Source organism: Amblyomma americanum, chromosome 2 (genome assembly GCF_052857255.1).
Source record: "Amblyomma americanum isolate KBUSLIRL-KWMA chromosome 2, ASM5285725v1, whole genome shotgun sequence".
In the NCBI taxonomy this organism is placed as follows: Eukaryota; Metazoa; Arthropoda; class Arachnida; order Ixodida; family Ixodidae; genus Amblyomma; species Amblyomma americanum.
In genome coordinates, this window is record NC_135498.1 from 222,364,597 (window position 1) to 222,385,700 (window position 21,104).

A 21,104-nucleotide genomic window follows, 5' to 3' on the forward strand; every position below is an offset into this window, starting at 1 on the left:
CCAACTGCTGATTTTTTTTTGTTTTCAGTTGTGTCCTTATAAGATCAGCGCGCAATACACATACTGTATTTATGCGGGTAAGGGCCGCGCTCGTGTAGGCACGGAATATAGCGTCAGACTGCTTGGGTCGTTAAAGAAGTTTCTTTTCGCTTTCGGGTGAGTGCTGAAAGAAGAATGTGAACGCACAAATTCCAGATCAAAGTATTTGTCGCACTTTACTATTGCTGAGTTAGCCAATTTCGAAGTTTTTGCGGCACTTGCGAACTAACAATTCCATGCTCATATCGATAAAAATTTAATTCGCGCCTGTAATGCAGCCAAACTTAAGCATGGGAACTTATTAATAACTGACAATCGTGTACTGCTGCTTATTTACACTCTAAAAATCGCATCAAAAGTGCCACAGCGTCTAGAAGCTGCTTTGCTTCAACAGAGACGCACGCTATGGAATCGGCGCCATAACCGTCTTGTCCGCCGTGGATGGATAGATGGATAAGGCTGAACCCTTTAAATCGGCGGTGGCCATGTCGTGCTTCCGCCGCGCCACCTATAGGAGCTGGAATGACCGAACACTGTTTCATATAGACGTACAACTACAACGCTGTGAAAGGTATGGATATAGTCCGCACGGAAAAATAACGGAAACCGTGTTACTCCGCCCGCTTGTTCTGTGGCCGAGTGGCCTAGGTCACAGGAAAGCTGTTGTATTCAGTTTTGGTTTCCATTTGAATTCTTTATTCTCCAGGGGGCTCTGCTGTTCTTCATTATATAGTGAAGGGAAAGTAGATTTTAAGCAGGTATGCAACCGCAAACAAACTCAAATGCGAGGCCAAGTTCGTGAAGTTGAATTTCATGAAGATGTTTCGTCATCTAGCAGTGCTGAGCAAGTCTTGACTGCAACATTCCGCGCGCAGCGAAATTCATATTCAAGTGCAAGTCGCGAATGTCACTTTGACATTCCTTGTCGATTCAGGGTTGTCTGTTTCAATCCTGTCGGAGCAAGAATTCAGCCGATATTTTCAGAGCGTTCCGCGCCTGCCTGCTCCGCATGTCACTGTTTGACTACTCTCAACGGCCGATTTCCGTGCTAGGTTGTTTCCAGGCAGACGTCTTGATGGCATTAAAGCCTTGAATCTTCGCATTGAGGGTTCTGCTCTTAAATGCTTATACACGTCCGTTGCTCCGCTGCCGACTGTCATTGACCCGTTAGCCCGTTCCATTTCCACACCTTCAAGCGCGCAGCCCCGTAACAAAGACCTTCCGCCAGCCTTAGCACACGAGTTCAGTTCGCTTTTCAGTCCCAAGTTGGGTCTTGCTAAGGACTTCACGCATCGCATCAAGACTGCGGCTGCGGCGTGGCACTAAATTGACCTGGTCCACAGGTGCCCCTTTCTGGAACCCTGGAAAGCTTGGAGGCATTTCACGCACGGCTGGAGCTGGAGTGGGCGTCTTCCGTGTCCTTGCTGTCGTCACAAGGACATGGAAGACGCCCACTCCGAATTGCACGCTGGAGTGCACGACTGCTTTGCTACAATTTCACTGTTGGAATACCGCAAGGGGTCCTCAAACACTGCAGCAGATGCACTTTCTCGGCTGCCAGCACCCACCTCGGAAGCAGAGATCGCTAAGGAGGAAGAAATTGTCTCGTTCATTGAGCCAGCCTGCATGACAAAGAAGTTTAGGCAGGCCGTCCTTGATGAGGGTTGCATGGAAACCGTCAAGTCATTCGTGCTGAGTTCTTGGGCACCAAAGAAGTCCATACCAGAAGAGGCTAAACCATTCCATCTTGTTCGGGAAGAGCTTTCTGTTGTTGATAACCTGCTAATGCGTGCATAGCGCCTCGTTGTTCCGCGCTCCCTCACGGCTCAGATCATTGCCACCGCACACGAGACATATCCGGGTATCATGCGCACGAAGGCGCGTCTGCGTGAGCGGTTCTGGTGGCCACGAATGGATGAGCAAGTGGAAATCGCAATAAAAAACTGCCACATCTGCCTGGAGGCAGATAAGTTCGCCAAGACATGACCAGCACCGTTGCAACATGTTGAATGGCCTGAGCGACCGTGGCAGAAGCTTGGCCTAGACATTGTTGGTCATTTGGCGCATGCAGCTTACAACAGCACATTTGCTGCAATGCTTGTTGACCGCCATTCTAAACAGCCGGAGGTATATTTTTGCAGCGAAGTGTCCACGAGCACCGTGAAAGACTTTTTAACAAGTGTTTTTGCTTGGGAAGGATATCTAGAAGAGATCGTTTGTGACAATGGACCTCAGTTCACTTCGCGTGAATTCATCACCTTCCTGCAAAACAGAGGCATCCGTCTTTCACATTCTTCGGTATACTATCCCCAACCGAATGGGCAAATAAAGCGGTTCAATGATGAGTCATTTAATGATGAGGTCGGCGAGCATAGAATACAGGAGTTCACGCTAGAAGTAGTGGATGAGTACAAGTACTTTGGGGTGTGGATAAATAACGGTGCTGAGTATCTGACAGAGCATGAAAAATGTTATGAATAAAGCTAGTAGGAATGCAGCTGTCATGAAAAATGGGGCACTGTGGAATTACAATAGGTGTGAAGTGCTAAGAGGGCTCTGGAAAGGGGTGATGGTTCCTAGCCTGACTTTCGGTAATGCGGTCCTGTGCATGAGACCAGGTGTTCAAGCAAGGTTAGAAATTAAACAAAGTGGCGTAGGGAGGCTAGCTTTGGGAGCACATGGCAATACACCAAATCAGGGGGTACAGGGTGATATGGGATGGGCGTCTTTCGAGAGCAGAGAGGCTAGCAGTAAGATAGCATTTGAGGAACGATTGAGAAAGATGGAGGAAAAGCGGTGGGCTAGGAAAGTTTTCAGATGCCTGTATATAAGGAATGTTGATACGAAATGGAGAAAGTGAACTAGAAAATTGACAAGCAAATATCTGGACAGCAGTAGGAGGGCAAATCAGCAATAATCTGTTAAGAAAAAGGTTAAAGAAACAGAGAGAGCTCTGTCGAAAACAGGGATGTTGACCAAATCAGCACTGGGAACATACAGGATTTTTAAGCAGGAAATTGCCAAAGAAAAAGTCTATGATAATTGTAGGGGAAGTTCTTTGTTTTTTGAGGCCAGGACTGGAGTTTTGCGGACTAAGACGTATAGAGTCAGGTACCAGGAGATAGACACTTTGTGCGTTGCGTGCGGAGAGGAGGGGGAAACGGCTGAACACTTGATATTTTTCTGTAAAGGGCTTCACCCTACAGTGGAAAGCAGCGGGGGTGACTTACATAAGGCATTGGGGTTTAGGGATAGTGAAGGGAAAGTGGATTTTAAGAGGTTAGAAGTAACCAAGCGAAGGTTATCTGATTGGTGGCTAAAATCAAGAGAAGAGTAAAATTTCATGTCATGGCTAGGTGGCTTGAGCCATCGCCCGATTTAAAGGGTTCAGCAGTATCAATACATCCATCCATCAGACTGAAGGCTTCTTCGCACCAGGAGTGTTTCGTCAGAGACGGTCTTGCGACGAATTAAGATGCAGGTGTTAAGGGAGTATACTCGTTGAGGGAGTATACTATACTCGTATGGCCTTGATAGCAACTTACCTTCTAAGATACGCTTCGATAAGTTGGTCATGGGAGAAAAGTAGTACACCTACGATTCCGAGTCAGATTCTGTACACGAGTTGAAATCATAGCGTTCACCGAATAGTTTAAGGCCTCCTCAATCTGCATCCTATCAGCCGGTACAACGAGCACGAAATATCAGCACACCACGAAATATCAGCTGTTCTCACAAACATACATAGCTACTTACCCAAAAGGGACTGCGTCGAAGTCATCATCGAAGATAACTTCACTGATAGTGCTGTTTTTACAGAAACATGGCTAACCCCTGATATCTCATCCGAAGAGCTGCTGAATAATGTGTTGTTCACAATACACAGGTGCGACAGGGTGGGACGCAAAGGCGGTGGCATCCTAGTTTTCGTTAATCGAGCCATGCCTTCATTTACTATTGATATTGAAAGTCGTCATGAAATCCTCAGCGTAAACTTATTCCTTGCTGGAAGCTCTATCATACTCATCGCATACTCATCTTTCCTTCGTCAATGAACTGCACTCTGTACTTCTCGACAAACAGCCGCTTTCCCAGAGCAAATTTCATACTTTGTGGCGATTACCCAGACATAGTTTGGGATAATTTAACCTCCACTTCTCGTCAATTTGAAGAATTCATTGATCTTGCACTTTTGTTTAACCTCACGCAGACAGTTAACATGCCAACTAGGATCAGCAACACGCTTGACCTGGTTTTTGTTTCGAATCCAGAAATAATTCACTCAATGTCTTCTACAAACGGTCTCAGAGATCACAGCCTAATGTTGCTTAATGTAGCAGTGCCAAAGCCGCTTCGCTGCCCTTCCACAATAGTTATCCGTGATTATAAGAGGGCAAATTTCCCTCTTATAAACGCCGAACTGGACAACTTCTTCCACACTTGTCCAACTGCTTGCTTCTTCAAGAACTGTCAACCAAAATTGGTTATTATTCAAGCAGAAACTTTTGACATTAATTTAGGTTTGAAGTTCATCCATTGGTAACAGATAACAAATGCGCAATAGAGCAGGAGCTAAAGGCGTAGCCTGACATTGAAACCCATGTCCCAGTCATTTCCATTCGTGGCGATTCAGGTAAACCATCGTTCAGTAGTACCCTAAAGAAGCTTTCACTTAAGAAAAAACTACTTTTTCGCATTGCTAAGCAATCCAACTCAGCCGTCAGGTGGGAAAAATATTTCACGTGTCTCAAAGACTATACAAGCCTACTGAAGCAGTCCAAAAGGAAGTTCTTCCACGAGGATCGTCTGCACATAATGAACAAAAATCCCCTAAAGTTTTGGAATCTACTTTCTCCGGTTAGTCATCATGCACACAACTTATCACTTTCTAACTAGGATGGTTCACATGTACGATCCGATCCGATGTAGTGAACTCGTACTTTTCTTCAGTTTTTACCCATGAACCGAAAGATAATATTCCCAACTTTCCTGGTACCAGTTTTTCAGAGATGCCACCCATTACAGTCACTGCGGAAGGTAGAGAAAAGCTTATCGACAAGCTGAAATTATCATGTAGCCCCGGTCCTGATAGCATTTCTACCAATGTACTTAAAGCCACCAAAGTCCCAACCAGCCGTATGTTGCAGATATTTGCCCACTCCCTCACTCAAACCTCTCTTCCAACAGACTGGAAAATTAGCTAAGTAGTTCCGGTATTTAAAAGTGGCAACCGGTCTGATCCATCAAATTATCGCCCAATATCCTTAACATGCATCGCCTGCAAACTAATGGAACACATCATTTATTCTGAAGTTGCCCTACACCTTGATAACAACGCATTCTTCTTCGCTAATCAGCACGGTTTCCGCTCTGGTCTTTCTTGTGAGTCGAAGCTTTTAGAATTCACCACTGATCTTCATTTAAACCTTGATTCATTTTGTTTCAAACTATGTTATATTCTTTAACTTTTCTAAGGCTTTCTATTGTGCTCCTTACTTGCGACTCACCTGTAAACTTTCTTCCCTCAGCGTGGACCCATTAATCTTATCATGGATCAAATGCTTCCTTACCGACCGCTTTCAGTTCACCATCATAGAAGGGCACCCTTCAGCCTCACTCAACCAAGGTTCTTTCTGGCGTTCCGCAGGGCTCAGTCCTTGGCCCGCTTCTTTATTCTAGTCTATATTAACGACCTCCCTTGTGGCATTTCATCATCAATACATCTCTTCGCAGATGACTGTGTCCTCGAGAAAGGAAAACAGTAGCGCCGAAAAACACACAGCAGAACGACGTATAGGATAAGCGCTTACTTCATCTGACTTTATTCTTTCAAAAGTGAGCAAATATACAGAAAATCTAGGCATGCGCAGAAAGAAATCTCTTGCGCGATCAACAAAACCGTTCAAGATATGTAATCTCGACTTTAAACAGGTTCACAGATGTATCGCTGACACAACCTTTTCCTCTTTTTCTGATGTGGTATGCCTCTAAAACCTTCTGTGCCTTACTATCACCGCTCCTGCCCAGAGTCCTTATCTCATCAAGTAGTGGTTCGCACTTTCTGCATTGCTCTCAGTTTTCCTCCGCCGTATGTTCCGCCCCTGGGTGACACACCTTGCACTCTGTGCAGTGTTCGGGCAGATGTGCACCGCCTACTTCTCTGAGCGAGCGGGCGTGCTCTGCTGCACGGTCGTTGGCACACCTGCCCGTTTGGCCCTCACAGGCCTTCCCGCAGGTCAGTGGTATCTCATAGGTATCTCATTTTTTTGGGCTTGTCTCTTTTATTTATTTGATTTGTTTTTAATTCCATTTCCTTTTTGTTTTTATTTTTTAATTCTCTGTTTTTTATTTCATTACATGTATGCTTAATCAACTTTTATATTTTTGTTTTATTTACTACACAAATAAATTATGATTGTATGATTGACAGCTCGTGCGGACAACTTCCGCCTGGGTCATTCCACGCCAAACGTCCCAGGCATTGCGCTCGACCATCTCCAATTTGTTCAAAAAAATTCATGGAAACTTAAGGTAATGAAAGCCTGAAACATTTTTGCCGAGAAAAATCTATTCGTGAGGTGAGGGCAGTTTGAATATTTAGAAAACTTGAGAAACCAGCCACTGCTAAATTTAAAGGGGCTCTGAAAGGGGCTCTAATAAAGTTGCGATATGCTTGGGATGTGAAAGCATGCTGCTTCACGAATATTGTCCAGGAAGAATTTTTAATGTGCTTTGTATAAACAGATTTATCTGTAGTCAAAATTTGAATTTTACCATCTTCGCGCCTTTCCCTCTCCTCTCGTCACTTTTTGCACACTGGAAGGTCGGCGCTCCTCCGCCGTCCCCACCTCCGGGAGAGAGCTTTCTGACCCGCCGGAACTACGCGGCTTATCGCTGCGGCCATGGCAGCTGCCTGACATCTGAAAGTATCTCGTCAATCACCATATCTCAACATGTATATGCAGATGCGAGCGACGGAGGGTGCGAGCATGAAAAAGTCGCCGGGAAGGGCTCGCCAACTTTCGCGCGTGATTGTGGGTTCTCTGCTGCTTATAGAAGTGGATTATTTGGCTCAGGTGTTCATGACAACATGCAGTGATTGAGCAAGGTGATGCACTTTCCTCACAAGGTGTTTCAGAGCCCCTTTAATAACAAGTTCAAATTTTTAGAAAACACTAAAAATTTTTCATTGACATTTGCTCAGATTCTGTCTTTTGATATAATTCGGAGCATGAAGCTTTACACGGCATAAATATTTTAAAAAATCGAAAAAAAAGGATGAATGTGTCATTTTTGTCGTTTTTTGTTTTAAACATCACCTAGCTCTCGGAAATAGCCTTTTGTTCCTCTAGATGTCTAGTATCATAACAAATGTTACAGGTGAAGAAAATGCGTACACAGAAGTAAAAAAAAAATATCAAAGTTGCAAAAAGTACGTTTTGAGCCAGAATTAAACACTCGTTAATTTCACCCTGAGGTGTTCCAAGTACAAATACAAACAATAGTGGGTTACGTACAACAGTTTATTGCCTTTCATTTCTGAAATTTTTACCGAGGTAATTTTTGTTTAAAGCGAGAAAAGAATTTTAGAAGTTGAGCTCTCGGGTCGCAAGTTAATCGTCTCTGAACGCCTCTTCATCGCGTAACATGATATTGCCAACACTGTAGCCACGCGAAATCTATAGTTCTTGTTCTTAAGTGAGGTTTGCACTGCAGGCAAGCATGGGAATGTTGAGTAGTCGAACAGGTATTCGTGGGAAAAAGTTTAACGTTAGCGCAGCACATGCCCAAGTGAGCTAGTTGGTCAGTGTGGTTCTGTCGCAGTCAGCAGCCATTCTCGTCGGTGCCATGACAGACGTAATCACCAGCATAAGAGCTTGTGAGACGCCGATCTGGAAATGACCAGAACGATCCGGTGTTGAAACAATCAGCGACGCAGCAGCACCACGTGGTACCTCACCCTTGTGACCGTCAGACTCATGCCCGATTGTTTCCTATGTGATGTGTTTGGTGTAGTTGATTTAATCCATGGAATTTCTGCATTAATACTCCAGCGACAACTGTAGGCGAGTCACTATGCTGGCGAAGCACCTTCATGCGAGCGACACACCTATGCGCGAGTGGGCCGCGTTCACCACCAGAGCGTCTCGCGTTACTCGGTGCAGCGGTGTGTAGAGTAACTCTAGCGGTGTGCACTTCGCACCTTCACGTGCATGTGCTCCGAGGTGCGCCCTCTCCACAATCTTTTCGGATATAAATAAAGCACTTGTGATACGCCTGCCATGCCAGCTGGCCATCCCCCCTTGTGGTCCATGCAAGAGAGCACGTTGAATACCCTTGTTTTTCTTCTCTTGGCTGCCCGCACCAACGTGGGTCTGTTCGAACTGCGAAAGCAGAAACGATCTCGTTTATTGCATACTATCCACCGAATGTCGCACGATATCTTCTTTAGCTCCAGCCCTAAAAATGTATGACAGCGAAGGACAGCAAACGAAGTTATCTGGCCATAAGTGTCGTGCCATGCCAGGTGCCGTGCTCTGCAGTGAAGACGCGTTAAGAGACGACGCAACTTGCAACCCGAGAGCTCAACTTAAAAAATTCTTTTCTCGCCTTAAACAAAAATTACCTCGATAACCATTCTACGTAACCCGTTTGTATTTTACTTGAATCACCTCAGTGTGAAATTGAGTGTTTTTGGCTCAAAAGGCGCTTTTTTCAAATTTAGTATTTTTTTTACTTAGGTGCACGCACTTTTATCACCTGTAACATTTGTTATAGGTACTAGACATCTAGGGGGACAAAATGGCTATTTCCGAATTTCCGAGAAGAAGTTGATATTTAAAACAAAAAACGACAAAAATGGTACATTTTCATACTTTTTTTCGATTTTTAAAAAAATATTTATGCCGTGTGAAGCTTCATGCTCCGAATTATATCGAAAGACAGAATCTGTGCAAATGTCAATGAAAAAATTTTTGAAGTGTTTCTAAACTCACTAATTATTGAGCAGTGCCTGGTTTTTTGCCTTTTCTAAATATTCAAACTGCCCTCACCTCACAAAAATTTTTTTTTTGCAAAAATATTTCAGGCTTTTATTACGCATATTACGATAAGTTTCCATGAGTTTTTTTGAACAAATTGGAGATGGTCGAGCGCAACGTCTGAGATGTTTGGCGTGGAATTAGCCGCCTATAACTTCCGTCCACACCACTCATGAGCCTTAAAGGGACACTGAGGAGAACACCATCAAATTTTTTTTGTTAGCAAAGCCTGATAGCTCGACATTTCATGGCTTTGTTGCTGCTTGTCTGGGAGCGAAAGATGCATTTATTTCAAAGAAATTTGAATTCGAAGTTGAAAAAGTTTTTCCCGCCGCTCCGATTCGAACTCGAGAACTCTTATGACGTCACGGAGGACTCTTATGATGTCACGGGACGGACTGACGTGAAACGTGACGTAAACAGACTCCGTGATTTCTGGCGGCTAGCGGTGCGGTCTAGCAGCTGCCAAAATGAAAGCTACCGCCGCCGCACGTTGAAGGCATCTATCGGGGGTCGCTACCGTCGCTTCGTTTACGTTCGCACCGGCGTCTTGCCAGCGTTACGATGGATCCCGTTCCCGAACCCGACGACGTAGTTCTCTCAAGAACTTTGGCCTGCATTTCAGCGACCTCAGCCCCATAGAGCGTGCGATGCTTTTGAGGGAGCACGGTTAGGTTAGGCGCCGGCGAGTGGTTTCCCCATTCCTCAGCCAGCAGCCGTTGCGAACTAAATATCATAACCCCAGTGCGGGGAGTCGCGAGGAGACAGGACAAGGTCGGCGCCTTGCGCTCATCGGAGGCTGGCCAGGGCTTTGGGGCCAACGGATTGTGATTCCTTGAACGGCGCGGTTGCACGGTGCAGCAGGCAGCGTCGAGGTCTCCCACGGTTGCAAGGGACAAGCTATTTATTTTTTGCCACAAAAAACGGATGGGTGCTCAAGGGCGGTCATGTTTAAAGTTGGCAGCTTGAAACTAAAGCCGGTGCACGACGCTTCAACGGCTTCTGCTAGATACAACAGGCCCACTGGATCGGGCTCTCTCGCCCACGTGCATGTACCTTCCTATATCTACTGTGAGTGGATTAAATTAGCCGAGAGCTCAAAAAGAACAGCTCCACCCAACTGCCGAAGCTATTGAATTACGCCACAACACGCACCTCGCCGCGGAGCCGAATCAGTCTGGTCGGGCCGGCGGCGGCTGGCGCACTCGGCGCGAAATAGAGACATGCTCCAAGTCTCCCCGCCAGTGCGGTCAGAGTGCGCTGAAGCTGCCGAACGCGTCGGCGGTCAAGCGCAGTGGGAGAGTATAGAGGATCACGCTTTGGGCGATGTGACATCGCCGTGCAGCGCGCGTGTTACGCCGGAGCATAAACGCACCTTAACAGAGCTTGCACTTAACCGCTAACCAACGTGTTCGGTGGCGGCATCTATGGGATCCACAGAAACCCCCCGCCCACTCACTGAATAAAAAAAGAAATCCTGTGCCGAGGTTCGGAATCGAATCAGGGCGTTTGGCGTTTGAGGCGGAGACGCTACCACTCTGCCACGATGTCTCAAGTTGCAACCGTCAAAAAAGGCGTATCTAGTGAATGCACTCTTCCGATGCAGAAATCTCCGCGCTTTCGCTACGTATATCCTGGCCTAACAGAGCTAGGCCATCAGCAATTATTTTGAACTGCCTTATACCTTGTCTCCCGTTTCTAATAAACGATTTCCGTTAAGTAGTTTGAAGTTGACTAGCATAGCCCGGAATGTTTCGCCAGGTGAGCGTGCAAAGACACAAGTGCTGCCTTGTACGATCACCGACCATCGTGCCATCATAGTTATTCATCGACCGTGGCGATCATCTGACAAGCCTTCACAGGCTCCTTCAAAGGTTAACTAGCACTTGAAGCGGCACTTGGAGTTCCTCTGCTGTTCGGCGCTTGTAAATCGAGGCGCGTCAAAAACAAAACCACAGGGCATGCAAAGCTTACAGACGCGAAGCGCCATAAAAAATCGAAACTCTCCTGGCCGCCTGTGGCACCGCCAAGCATCGGTTTTCTTTGCTTCCAACATTCAGGTTGTCTTTTGTCTGCCTTCCTTGTGTGATAAAAGTGCACTATCAGTTTTAAAACACTACTTACTTCAATATTAAACCGCTCAACCTTTTTTTGTCAGCCTCAGAGATTCACGCTACCATGAAGGAAGGAAAATTCCTCCAAGGTGACATCTCTTGTCCAATGGCGTCACCATGCTTGTACTTGCGAGATTGGCCTATGGCGGCGATACCCGTATTTTGGTTTTTGCTATTTTCTACCTTACAAGAGCTTTGTTTTCAGTAAGAGCGGCGTTTTTGTGATCAGGAGCTGCTATTCTATCGATACAAGCCAACTTCGATTTCTCCTCAGTGTCCCTTTAAAGGAAGACTCCGGTCTTAAAACAAAAATTTTTATTATTAGAGATATTGTTATGAAATTAAGTACACACATGTATTTCTCCCGTTTTCAAAAATGTAATTAGTTTCAGCTTATCTCAATTAGTTCTCTACTTATGGAAAAATAACTGAAGCCTAATTAGGTATTTTTTTATGGGTCATTAAGACACTTTCCCTCAACATTTTTTGGTTCCAATTAAAATGTAGCAGTAGCCAACGACCTGCCATGCAGAGCTATGCTATATATATTGTTATTAAAGTACATCATCATATAAAAATGTTCAATTATGCCGACGCATCACAATTCTGGAATATAATTAGCTGTTCAACTTAGATATGTTCAACTTAGCCATATAAAAATAGCATAGCTCCACAGTTAAATTCTTTAAAATAAAACGGAGTAAAAGTTATTAAAATTGCACCACAAAAACATAATGAAAAGTTCCGTAAGGCTAGTGACGGCAAAAAAGATGAAGCTGAGAAAATCGCATTTAAAGTTTTGACGCTGACTACAGAAAATTTTGGGAGGAATCATCAATAACGGATTTTATTTAGATGTTCCCTATCTGTTTCCCTACAAAGCAAAACAAAAAGTGTCTTATTCCATCCAAGGAAACATTAATAAAAATAATGTCGAAGGTGTAAGCGTGATGAAGTTGCAAAAAAAAATGATATCTGATGAAGTTATCGGTACATTTTTTTAGAGACAACGGAGTGCACGGCTAGGGTGTTGAGCTCTAAAGACAATATTTTGAATCCTGAAAACTGTTTTTTGAGAGACCTAGCGGTCCGGAGCCAAGGAGATCCGAGCCCCCACAATGGCAAGCAGCTGGGTGGTCTTGAAAAGGACCGTTGGGTGCGATGCTCGACACGTCTCCTACTCTGTCTTTGAAAAGAACCGTGCGGATGTTAGGCAGCACGCTGCCCTGTGCTGCTGGAGAACGTCTTCATAGCAGTCCAGGACTGTAATCTTCAGTTGCTCCCGTTTTGTGCAGCCTTGTCAGTCTCTCTTTCGTATTAGTGCTCTTTAGGCAAATGCAGGGCATCTTTTTCTAGGCTTCAGCGAACAAGGCAGCCACCAGCTGCACAGCCCAGACATGCAGTGATGGATTCATTAGTTGCCCTCCTTCCTCGGTTGTAGATGGCAACAGCCTCAGCAGCAGCCTGCTTCACACTTTCCAAAGAAGCATTCCCATTCTTTGAAGCTTGTGTCCAAATGAGAGAGTGTAGGCTCTCACTCGCATTCTGAGTCTTTCCTTCATTGCACCGTACCAAAAGGTTCTCATCGCTGAGCCTTGCAAACCTTGGCCCTAGAGCAGCCCCAACACAAGCCGGGAGGGCACTCTTATGTGGAGGTGGATGTTCACTATTGGCCAAGGCTCTGTTGAACTTGCACCAAGAGTCAGCACCCTCAGGGCACTTGGAATGGTTCGGGACATCATCTGTAGAAGTCATGTGCAAGAGTGTAGCTTCCACTGCCTTCTTCATGACTGGAACGTCATTACTGTTGCTCCTCAGGGCATAGCCGTAGTGGTTGGTGATCTTCTTGATCTTTTCCTACGTCAGCTTGCCTCTTCCGCCAAGAGATTCACCTTGAGCCTTCTTTCTATCAACCAGGTTCCGCAGAGCAGTCCCCATTCGCTTATGAACGTGGTTGATGCAATCCTTCTTGTCAATCTTTATGAATCCGTACACTTTTGCTTCTGACAAAGCATGAGAAGTCCGGCTGTCTCCATCAGAGAGGACAGTCGTGTTGCGCAGACCATACTTGGCCAGAGACCTCTGAAACATGGTCAGCGCAGCCTCCACTTCCATGCGGCCAGAGTTACAATCGATGTTTCGCTCGCACTCGTGGGTGGCGAGCCAGTCACTGTAGCCTTCATCTTGTGGCTGTAGTCCCAAGGCACATCCGAGACAAAAGTTCGAGTAAACAATGTGGTCGATCACAAGACCAGTGTACAGCTCAACAATGCAGCCCACACTACAGCTACAAGCTCGGGTCATCCACGAACCATAAAAAATAACGTCAATGTTCCCAACTGGATTCAAGACGTCTCTATAGAGATTCTTGATGACTGCCACACTGGCAGCTTCGCTTGCGGTCGCTGTGCTCTCGCAGGCTTTCACAAAAGTTTTCAGGTGTCCCTGAAAGGCCTTGTGGTGCAGACCTCGGTGTGACAGGTTCGTTTAGTTTAGTTTATGGGTGTTTAACGTCCCAAAGCGACTCAGGCTATGAGAGACGCCGTAGTGGAGGGCTCCGGAAATTTCGACCACCTGGGGTTCTTTAACGTGTACTGACATCGCACAGCACACGGGCCTCTAGAATTTCGTCTCCATCGAAATTCGAGCGCCGTGGCCGGGATCGAACTCGCGTCTTTCGGGCCGGCAGCCAAGCGCCATAACCACTGAGCCACCGCGGCGGCCAGTGTGACAGGTTCATACAGGCACAAAAGTCTGCAAGGGCAGTCACGCCTTTGCCTATCGTCTGTATTCCCTTCATGGCCCTCATGTTGACCTCGAAGGGAGTTTTGTTGGCAGTTCCGCTTAATCGTGAGGAAGAAAATTGCTTCCTCTCGAAGTTGCAGCTGCCGCAGATGAGCTGGAGCTTTACAGCTAAGCCACACTCCTTGTCTGTTGCGGCGCAGGAAGTCAGACTTCCTGCGCCGCAGGTTCCGCACTTTGCTTGCGCAAACAAGTTGTTTAAAACTTTCATGTCCACAATCACGAACTCGGTACCAGCATCACCGGTATGGCACTCCGTGCTGACGCCAAGCAGTTCAAACTTGCGCTGGGCTGCTGACTTTTCCGACAGGCCGGACTTCGTGTGCGCCGATCGCTCAACAAGCTGTGCCTGCTCCGCCGCAAAGTAGTATACGGCATCAACACGAACTGTACCGTGATCCGGGATGCAATTCGTGCTGGAACTCGGTCCCGCAGTGTCGTCAGCGAGCAGCGTGGTTGACGTTCCTGGCAGATCCAGCGATTCCGGCACCGGCTCTAACGAAGGTCCCGACGGCGTGCTTGTGGCCGACGCCTTCGGTCTTTTGCTCCACGCTCGTTTCTTACGGCTTCCAAAAGCTCGTTGCGTGCACGGTTTAAGTCGACTGTCTCCCATCATCTTGATCGCATGGAAAAACTCCCAGCACAAAGCAGAAACACGGCGCGTCGAGAAAAAACAAGCGCTAAAGCAGACACGCACGAAGCGGCAGCGACGCTGGTTAATGAAAAAGAGAAAGAAAAAATGACGCGCCGGTCACGCCAGCCAATCGCAGGCGCGGAACGGCGCGCTTTTAGCGCGCCATGCGCAAGCCAATCAGCGACCCGGAAACTGTCTTCGGAAAACCGGCCAGGGCAGTTGTTTTGCTTGAGCGATGCCATTTTGAGATATCGTGAATTGTGCACAAAGAAAACAGCTTCAAACCAAGCCCAAGATGGCGGCGATCGGCCGGCTGCAGCGTACGTGGCGCGTAGGAAGTTCAAACAAATTTCGCCTTTTTGAGGGCATTTCATGGCTGCCGTGGTATATTGAAAGCATATTTTATCGCATTTCCCGACCAAATTTAGCGTTAATAATTTGAGAATAGGTGCTTGAAGGGTCAAACGCTCCGAAAATGAGTTTTGCTCAAAATCGATTTTTTGACCATTTTTGACTGTTGTAAGACCCGCGACTCCCCTTAAATGTACGGCTTTGGGCTACCCTGGCAAAAACAATAGCATGCAAGCTTCCACTGCGTGTGCGCTGTGCGCGGTTCTGATTGGCAACGCCCAGTGTCAGTACTGGTTGAGTGAAATGCATTTTCGTCTGACCTTTTTATTTCAAAAATAAAAACTTTCGTTTGCATGTTCAGATCTTAATCATTCATTTTGCAATGGTCTCTGAAACGCGACGAATCCATTTAATTAGAGGAACTGGCACTGAGGAGAACATCGCGCAGCCCCTTTAAGAGGTGGTATGATGCAAATTAAGCTCTTTGATGTTTGTTCATTCTTCAAAGCTGCTGTCTCGCGGTTTTATCGCTCTGTTTGTAATGCAAGATGCGACCAGATTAATTTTGATTGATCATACCCAGGCAGAGCCGATTCTACTTTGTTTCTGACTGTTGTGGTTACTTTGCTCGCCGTATCACGAAAGTTGGTAGTTGGCTTTAAACTGAGCGCAGCCATCAGTGGCAGGCATTCTGTTCAACGACCGCTGAGCATGCTTGTTGCTATGCCGCCGCTGAGTCATTCAGTTCTTTGCAGCCACAAGTCAGCCCAGATGAGTTTCGTTTCAAAGCCCTTTTTCACTGTCTTCCAGCTCCCTGGACTGCTGTCACCACTACATGACAGTATGTTAATTTTTAATGTTAATGGACCGTTCCAATGAATCATTTAACGTTAACGCAACTTTCATAACATTAAAAAGGGAGGACTGCATGAAAGAGACGGGAGGAGACATAACATGACACATTGGGCGCACGATGACCACATGTCCGCTTCTGTGTCTCCTGTCCAGCCTTTTTTGTGCAAGCCTACCTTTTTATTGAAATGCACCAACTAGCCCTCTAGAACGTTCTGGTGCATAACATTATTGTAATGTTTGGTGCTACCTGGGCATGTGCCTACGCCAGACATGAAACCGAGAATCACATGCTACAGACATACAAACGTGAGTAGTAACAGCAACAAATAGTTCCAGAACTTGCCTTAGAGCTTCGAAAGGAATATCTCACTTGAGCAGCCAGTCATGCACAAACACTTAATCGACACCAGGTGCGCAGTGGCACGCTTTCATTCTCGGTTTTGTTTTCAGCAGTGCATGGCTCTTTGAGTGGAACGAGTGGTAATGTTGACCTGGTATCTTTTTGTTCGCTTAGCCTTGCGCTGGTGCAGGTATGGTGCAGTCTGTCACAAAAATGCCTGTTTAGCTCAAGATGGAGCAGATATCTGTTTGTGGCGCAGTTGGGCGCAATTGAGGCAGCACTTCCATCACTGCAGATGGAGAATGCAGGGGCAGTAGCCCTCAAACCAATGGCACCCCCCGACTGTCATAGTGTCACTGCCATGGTACAAAGTGAGAACAACGAGCCAAATGCCCTTCGAAGGAGGCCACCGATCCTCATGACGTGGCCAATTCCCTTGGAACTGCTAGCATGCCATCGCAGGGGCTGGCATAAGAAAGGGGATCAACCGTGGCTTAATCAGACCCAGTCATGAAAATTAGTTGACACCATTGGCTGGAGGGGTTCCTTTCAAGAGCATCTGCTGATTTGATCTCGAGTTGTACCTGACTGAAGCAGGTGCACAGCCATTGCAACAATGTCAACGCTGTTCCCTTCTTGAGTTGGTTTGCTTTTTGGTTGCTAAACGGGTCAGCGCCACTCCTGGGAATCGGGAGCAGTTGCTCTAGCCACAGGAACCTCTGACATCAGCACACTTGCAGGCTTGTTCTGCGTTCAGCTGAACAAGCCATATTTCCCAGCAACAGATTACTGTCCAATCCACTTCTAATCATATAGCACTTATAAAGATCAAATTCTTAACACAAGGGCAATGAGAGAACTCATTGGCCCTATGTAAAACTAACGTATATGACGATAAAATTACCAGCTAAAGAGCGGATACGATGAAATTCTGGCTGCCCAGGTCTTTAGCAGCAAAATTTTCTGACAGTTTGATAAAAATTAAAATACTTTGAAGCCAAAGACAGAAACTCCGCAAAAAGACAGGCAAGGCGAAATCCATGACGAAGCACTGCGTACGGCCTTGGGAACCAAGCGCTATCATCGCCGCAATCACTGAAGGGAGGAGGGAAGAGCTTGCTTGGCCGCCGCCACACAATGCTCCCTCACACAAAGGTAGTTTCCGCCTGTTTGTTCATTTGTGAACTGAGTAAAAATGGTGACTAAGTGCAAGGCGATATCTCTGAACCCACCTCCCACTTTTGTCATTGAGAAGTTTTTTTTTTCTTTCTTTAGCGCGCCCCTCCATTTCACCGTCTGTAGCACAGACCTTGGCAGCGTGCCAAAATGCTGTGTGCCGATAACATCATGGCATATTTATATTTTTTGATGGGAGCTCCAGCGTGGGTGGCTCGCTCCCCAAACTTGGCATAGCGTCAAGGCACTGTGCACCTTTAACAGGAATGCCAGTGGCGGTGGCTACATGCATGGGGGAATATGTGGGTGTGACCTTTTTGCCTTTTTTTTTACCGGTACAAATAATGTATTTACATCATTGCAAGTTGACCTATTTTTTTAAATTCTAAATTCCAAAGTGGGGGTTGACTTACAATCGAAACAAAAACATCACACTATAAGTAAAGGCGAGACTAACAAGATATCGGGCATGCTACACCATGGCTGCATTTTGCTGCGCGGCTCTGTCGCATCGCTCTTGATGCTGGCCTTGAGCAGCTGCTATGTCAACACACAAAACTAGCATACCCTGCCCGCGCGTGCGCAGGCAGAAGCAGCAAACTGGCACCCCAAACGTGGCTGCTGACTGCGGTTGCTGATAAGCGGCGGTGGCCGATAACGCATTCGCATTCTACGGGAAGATTAAGCGTCCAAGTTTCCTTTCTACTTTCAAATGCGTGTTCGGCGCTCAAGGGAGCGTTGATAGTTGATGGAAGGGCCGCTGTTCCAAACAAGGCGGCATCCCCACTCGGAACAGCAGCGGTGCCGGGGAGTGTCGGTAGCCGACGGAAGAGCCGGCGCCATTCACGCGTAGTTTCTCTTTGGCTCTGACGCATTTAACTACTGCCGGCCGTGTTTCACAAGTTTTTAATGTAGTGCTTTGTCAGTCATAATTTGTGCTCCAGGTCCGGCAAGCGACCGGCACTCGTTCACGGCTACATTCAAGATGGCTGCCATTTTTTATGCTGAAGAAACGAACAGCTGTGCGCCGGGCCGCAAGTGCAACGTTTGCAACGGGTGATACAGGTGTGACAGTTGCAGTGAGGAAAATTTTCAGCTGTTCCACGTGATGTCGTGATGTGGCTGTTAGCGAAGTGGGGGGTTTCGCTGGACGACGACGTTAGAATGACGTGCTGTGGGACCGCAGCGGCGATCCCGATGGCAGCGCCAGTGAGGACGATGGCGCAAGTGTGGACGAGTAGTTCAATGACTGATACATTTTCGTTTTGGAAAGTGCCCATGGGCACGCCCGCGCGCAGCAGCCGATAGCGGCTGGCGATAAACGGCGGCCACTGGATAATGCTATCGCGTTCAAGTATTCAAGGCCAAGCTTAAACAACCTCAGAAGTTTTTTTTTATTTTTCGGAAATTTGATCTGAGGGGTCGACTTACATTCGAGTCGACTTACAAGCGTGTAAATACTAACAACGATTGGTTACAACGATCAGATTTTCCTGTTTTCTCAATATCATTACAAGTGGATTGCACTGTACTGCAAACAGCAGCCCCTGAGCCTAACTGAGCATGCATGATAGCATTTTACACTGAAGAGATGATGAAAATGCTGCAGGGTGGCTCCACCACACACCGTTTCCTCAACTCCACTTCTTTTAATGCTCCTCAAACCACACATCTCTGCCGTCACTGCCTATGCCAAGAATGTACCGAAATTATTTTGAAAGAAATGAAAATGTTGCAAGAAAACTTGACCAATATGGCCGTATGTCGCAAGCAGAAAGCGACACTGGAAACTGGGGCTAGCTATTGAGGGAACCTGACACTCTTCATCGTGGCATGTTGAACCAATAACTTGGGTGATATACAACAGTGGCAAACAGCAACACTGAGGCAGTTTATAACTGCATGCATGCAGTCTATAGCAGAACATGTGAAACCACAAGTGCCAGGTAATTTTCAGTCCATCCTGAAGGTTTGCATGAGAACACTTGTAACTGCTCGCATGCAGTCTTCTTCCCTCCAGCTGCTTGAAGGCAATGGGTGAACGCAGTGGCTGGAGCACCATCCTCAAATAATGCAGTTCTGTGCAATGACACTGCTGGCCAGCTCGGTGTTGCCACTGCTCAGGTACAGCAGGCTCATGTTGAAGGCTATCTCACACCGCAGGTCAAACACCTCCTGCACACACACACACACATAGCATGCTGCATGGCACTAGGCACAGTGAGCATAGAAGCTGGTCTTACGACATCTTGGCTAGGGTGCTTTTGCATTGTTTCGTGAGTTGGCAGAGTTGGAGTGAACGAGGGAGGGCTTGATGCACACATGGCTGTGTGGTCCAACACTGATGCACCACGAGTGGAGGAGAGCACACATGAGCGCCATTTTTCAAGCTGCTACTCTAGCCAGGGAGCTACACATGAAGCAGTCTAGTCCAAAGCAGAGCACAGCTGTCAGCACTCTTGAACTTGTTCATTACTGCTAGAACCTGAAAATATCCTTCACACCTCTTTTCCGGTATTGCACGAGGGGCCAGGGTTGCATAGGTCTTTCTTGCACAGTCAGAACCTTTACCAAGAATGGTGCTCCACAGAACACAAAATAAATCGCATGTTGCCAACTATGCAGAATATGATGGCCCCATGCAACAGCATGCCATGACATGCAAGGGGATCCCCCACCGACACCACGACCATCTTTGCTGGTTACCATTCTGCACAGGCCATGCTGCCAGGAGGGGTGCACACCACCACCGCTGGTCAACATATTTCCCCGAGAGGTCAGCGAGTGCCACTACCTAAGAGCGTGCAGTACTGGCCACTTGGTGGTTCACAACACCACAAAAAACACAGCCTTCTTCCCTTGCCTGCACCCCTAGCAACTAAGAAACATATTCACACCAACAGCAGTAATTTCCCACATGCTTGTCAGGGCTACTACATCTAGGGGTTGGACATTACAGTTTATATTTTTTGAAAACTGGCTAATTTTTTGGGTGCTCATTTCATAACCAAATATTGTTTTTTGGAAAATATATATATTTGTTTCTTTCCTCATTATTACAGAGAAAAGATGCACAAAGTTGACGCTAATACGAGCAACCGGGTCCTTAGCCGATAGCTAGTCACGGAACCATTACCAAAATGCAATAGTTCTAGGCAGTTGATTCTGGCTGCAACTTTCGAACATTTGACTAGCAGAGTGAGGCGTACGTTTTAGAGCGGGTGCAATGTCTGATAGGTGTTCTCTGCTGGATCAAATGCCATTTCATATTTTAACGCTGATAAATGATATTGTTTGACATCCATATTACTGTACAGCATGTGAAGTGTTGATCGTAGGCAGTAGTAAGATTGAAGAGCTACAAAGTGTATTTGCTTTTATAATAATTATAATAATCACCCTCAGCCTGACTACGCCGGCTGCAGGGCAAAAGCCTCTCCCATGTCTCCACAATTAACCCTGTCCTTTGCCAGCTGCGCCCACCCTATGCCTGCAAACCTCCTAATCTCATCCGCCCACCTAACCTTCTGCCGCCCCCTGCTATGCTTGCCTTCTCTTGGAATCCACTCCGTTGACTAGGATGTCGTTAATCTGCCTTTGTTCCCTCACTCACTCTGCCCACTTCCGGTCTCTTAACGTTACACCTTATCTTTTTTCTTTCCATGGCTCGATGCGTTGTCCTTAACTTCAGCTGAACCCTTTTTGTTGGCCTCCACGTTTCTGCCCTGTAGGTGAGTACCGGTAATATACAG

The 21,104-nt window shown here is 46.6% G+C and overlaps 1 protein-coding gene across 6 annotated transcripts in view; it reads right to left on the reverse strand.

Annotated features, from left to right (window-relative positions):
- LOC144122189 (general transcription factor 3C polypeptide 3) overlaps nucleotides 1-21,104 on the reverse strand; it is a 188,808-nt gene that overhangs the window by 40,717 nt on the left and 126,987 nt on the right. For 3 of the 6 annotated variants that reach the window (XM_077655767.1, XM_077655765.1, XM_077655768.1), the window contains one exon: nucleotides 18,723-19,527. The exons of 2 other annotated variants lie outside the window; for them this stretch is intronic. In XM_077655767.1, the coding sequence (XP_077511893.1) occupies nucleotides 19,417-19,527 (111 nt within the window). In that variant the 3' untranslated portion in view covers nucleotides 18,723-19,416. Of the gene's footprint in view, nucleotides 1-18,722; nucleotides 19,528-21,104 lie in introns of those variants that run through there. One more of the 6 variants, XR_013312837.1, reaches the window with a different exon arrangement.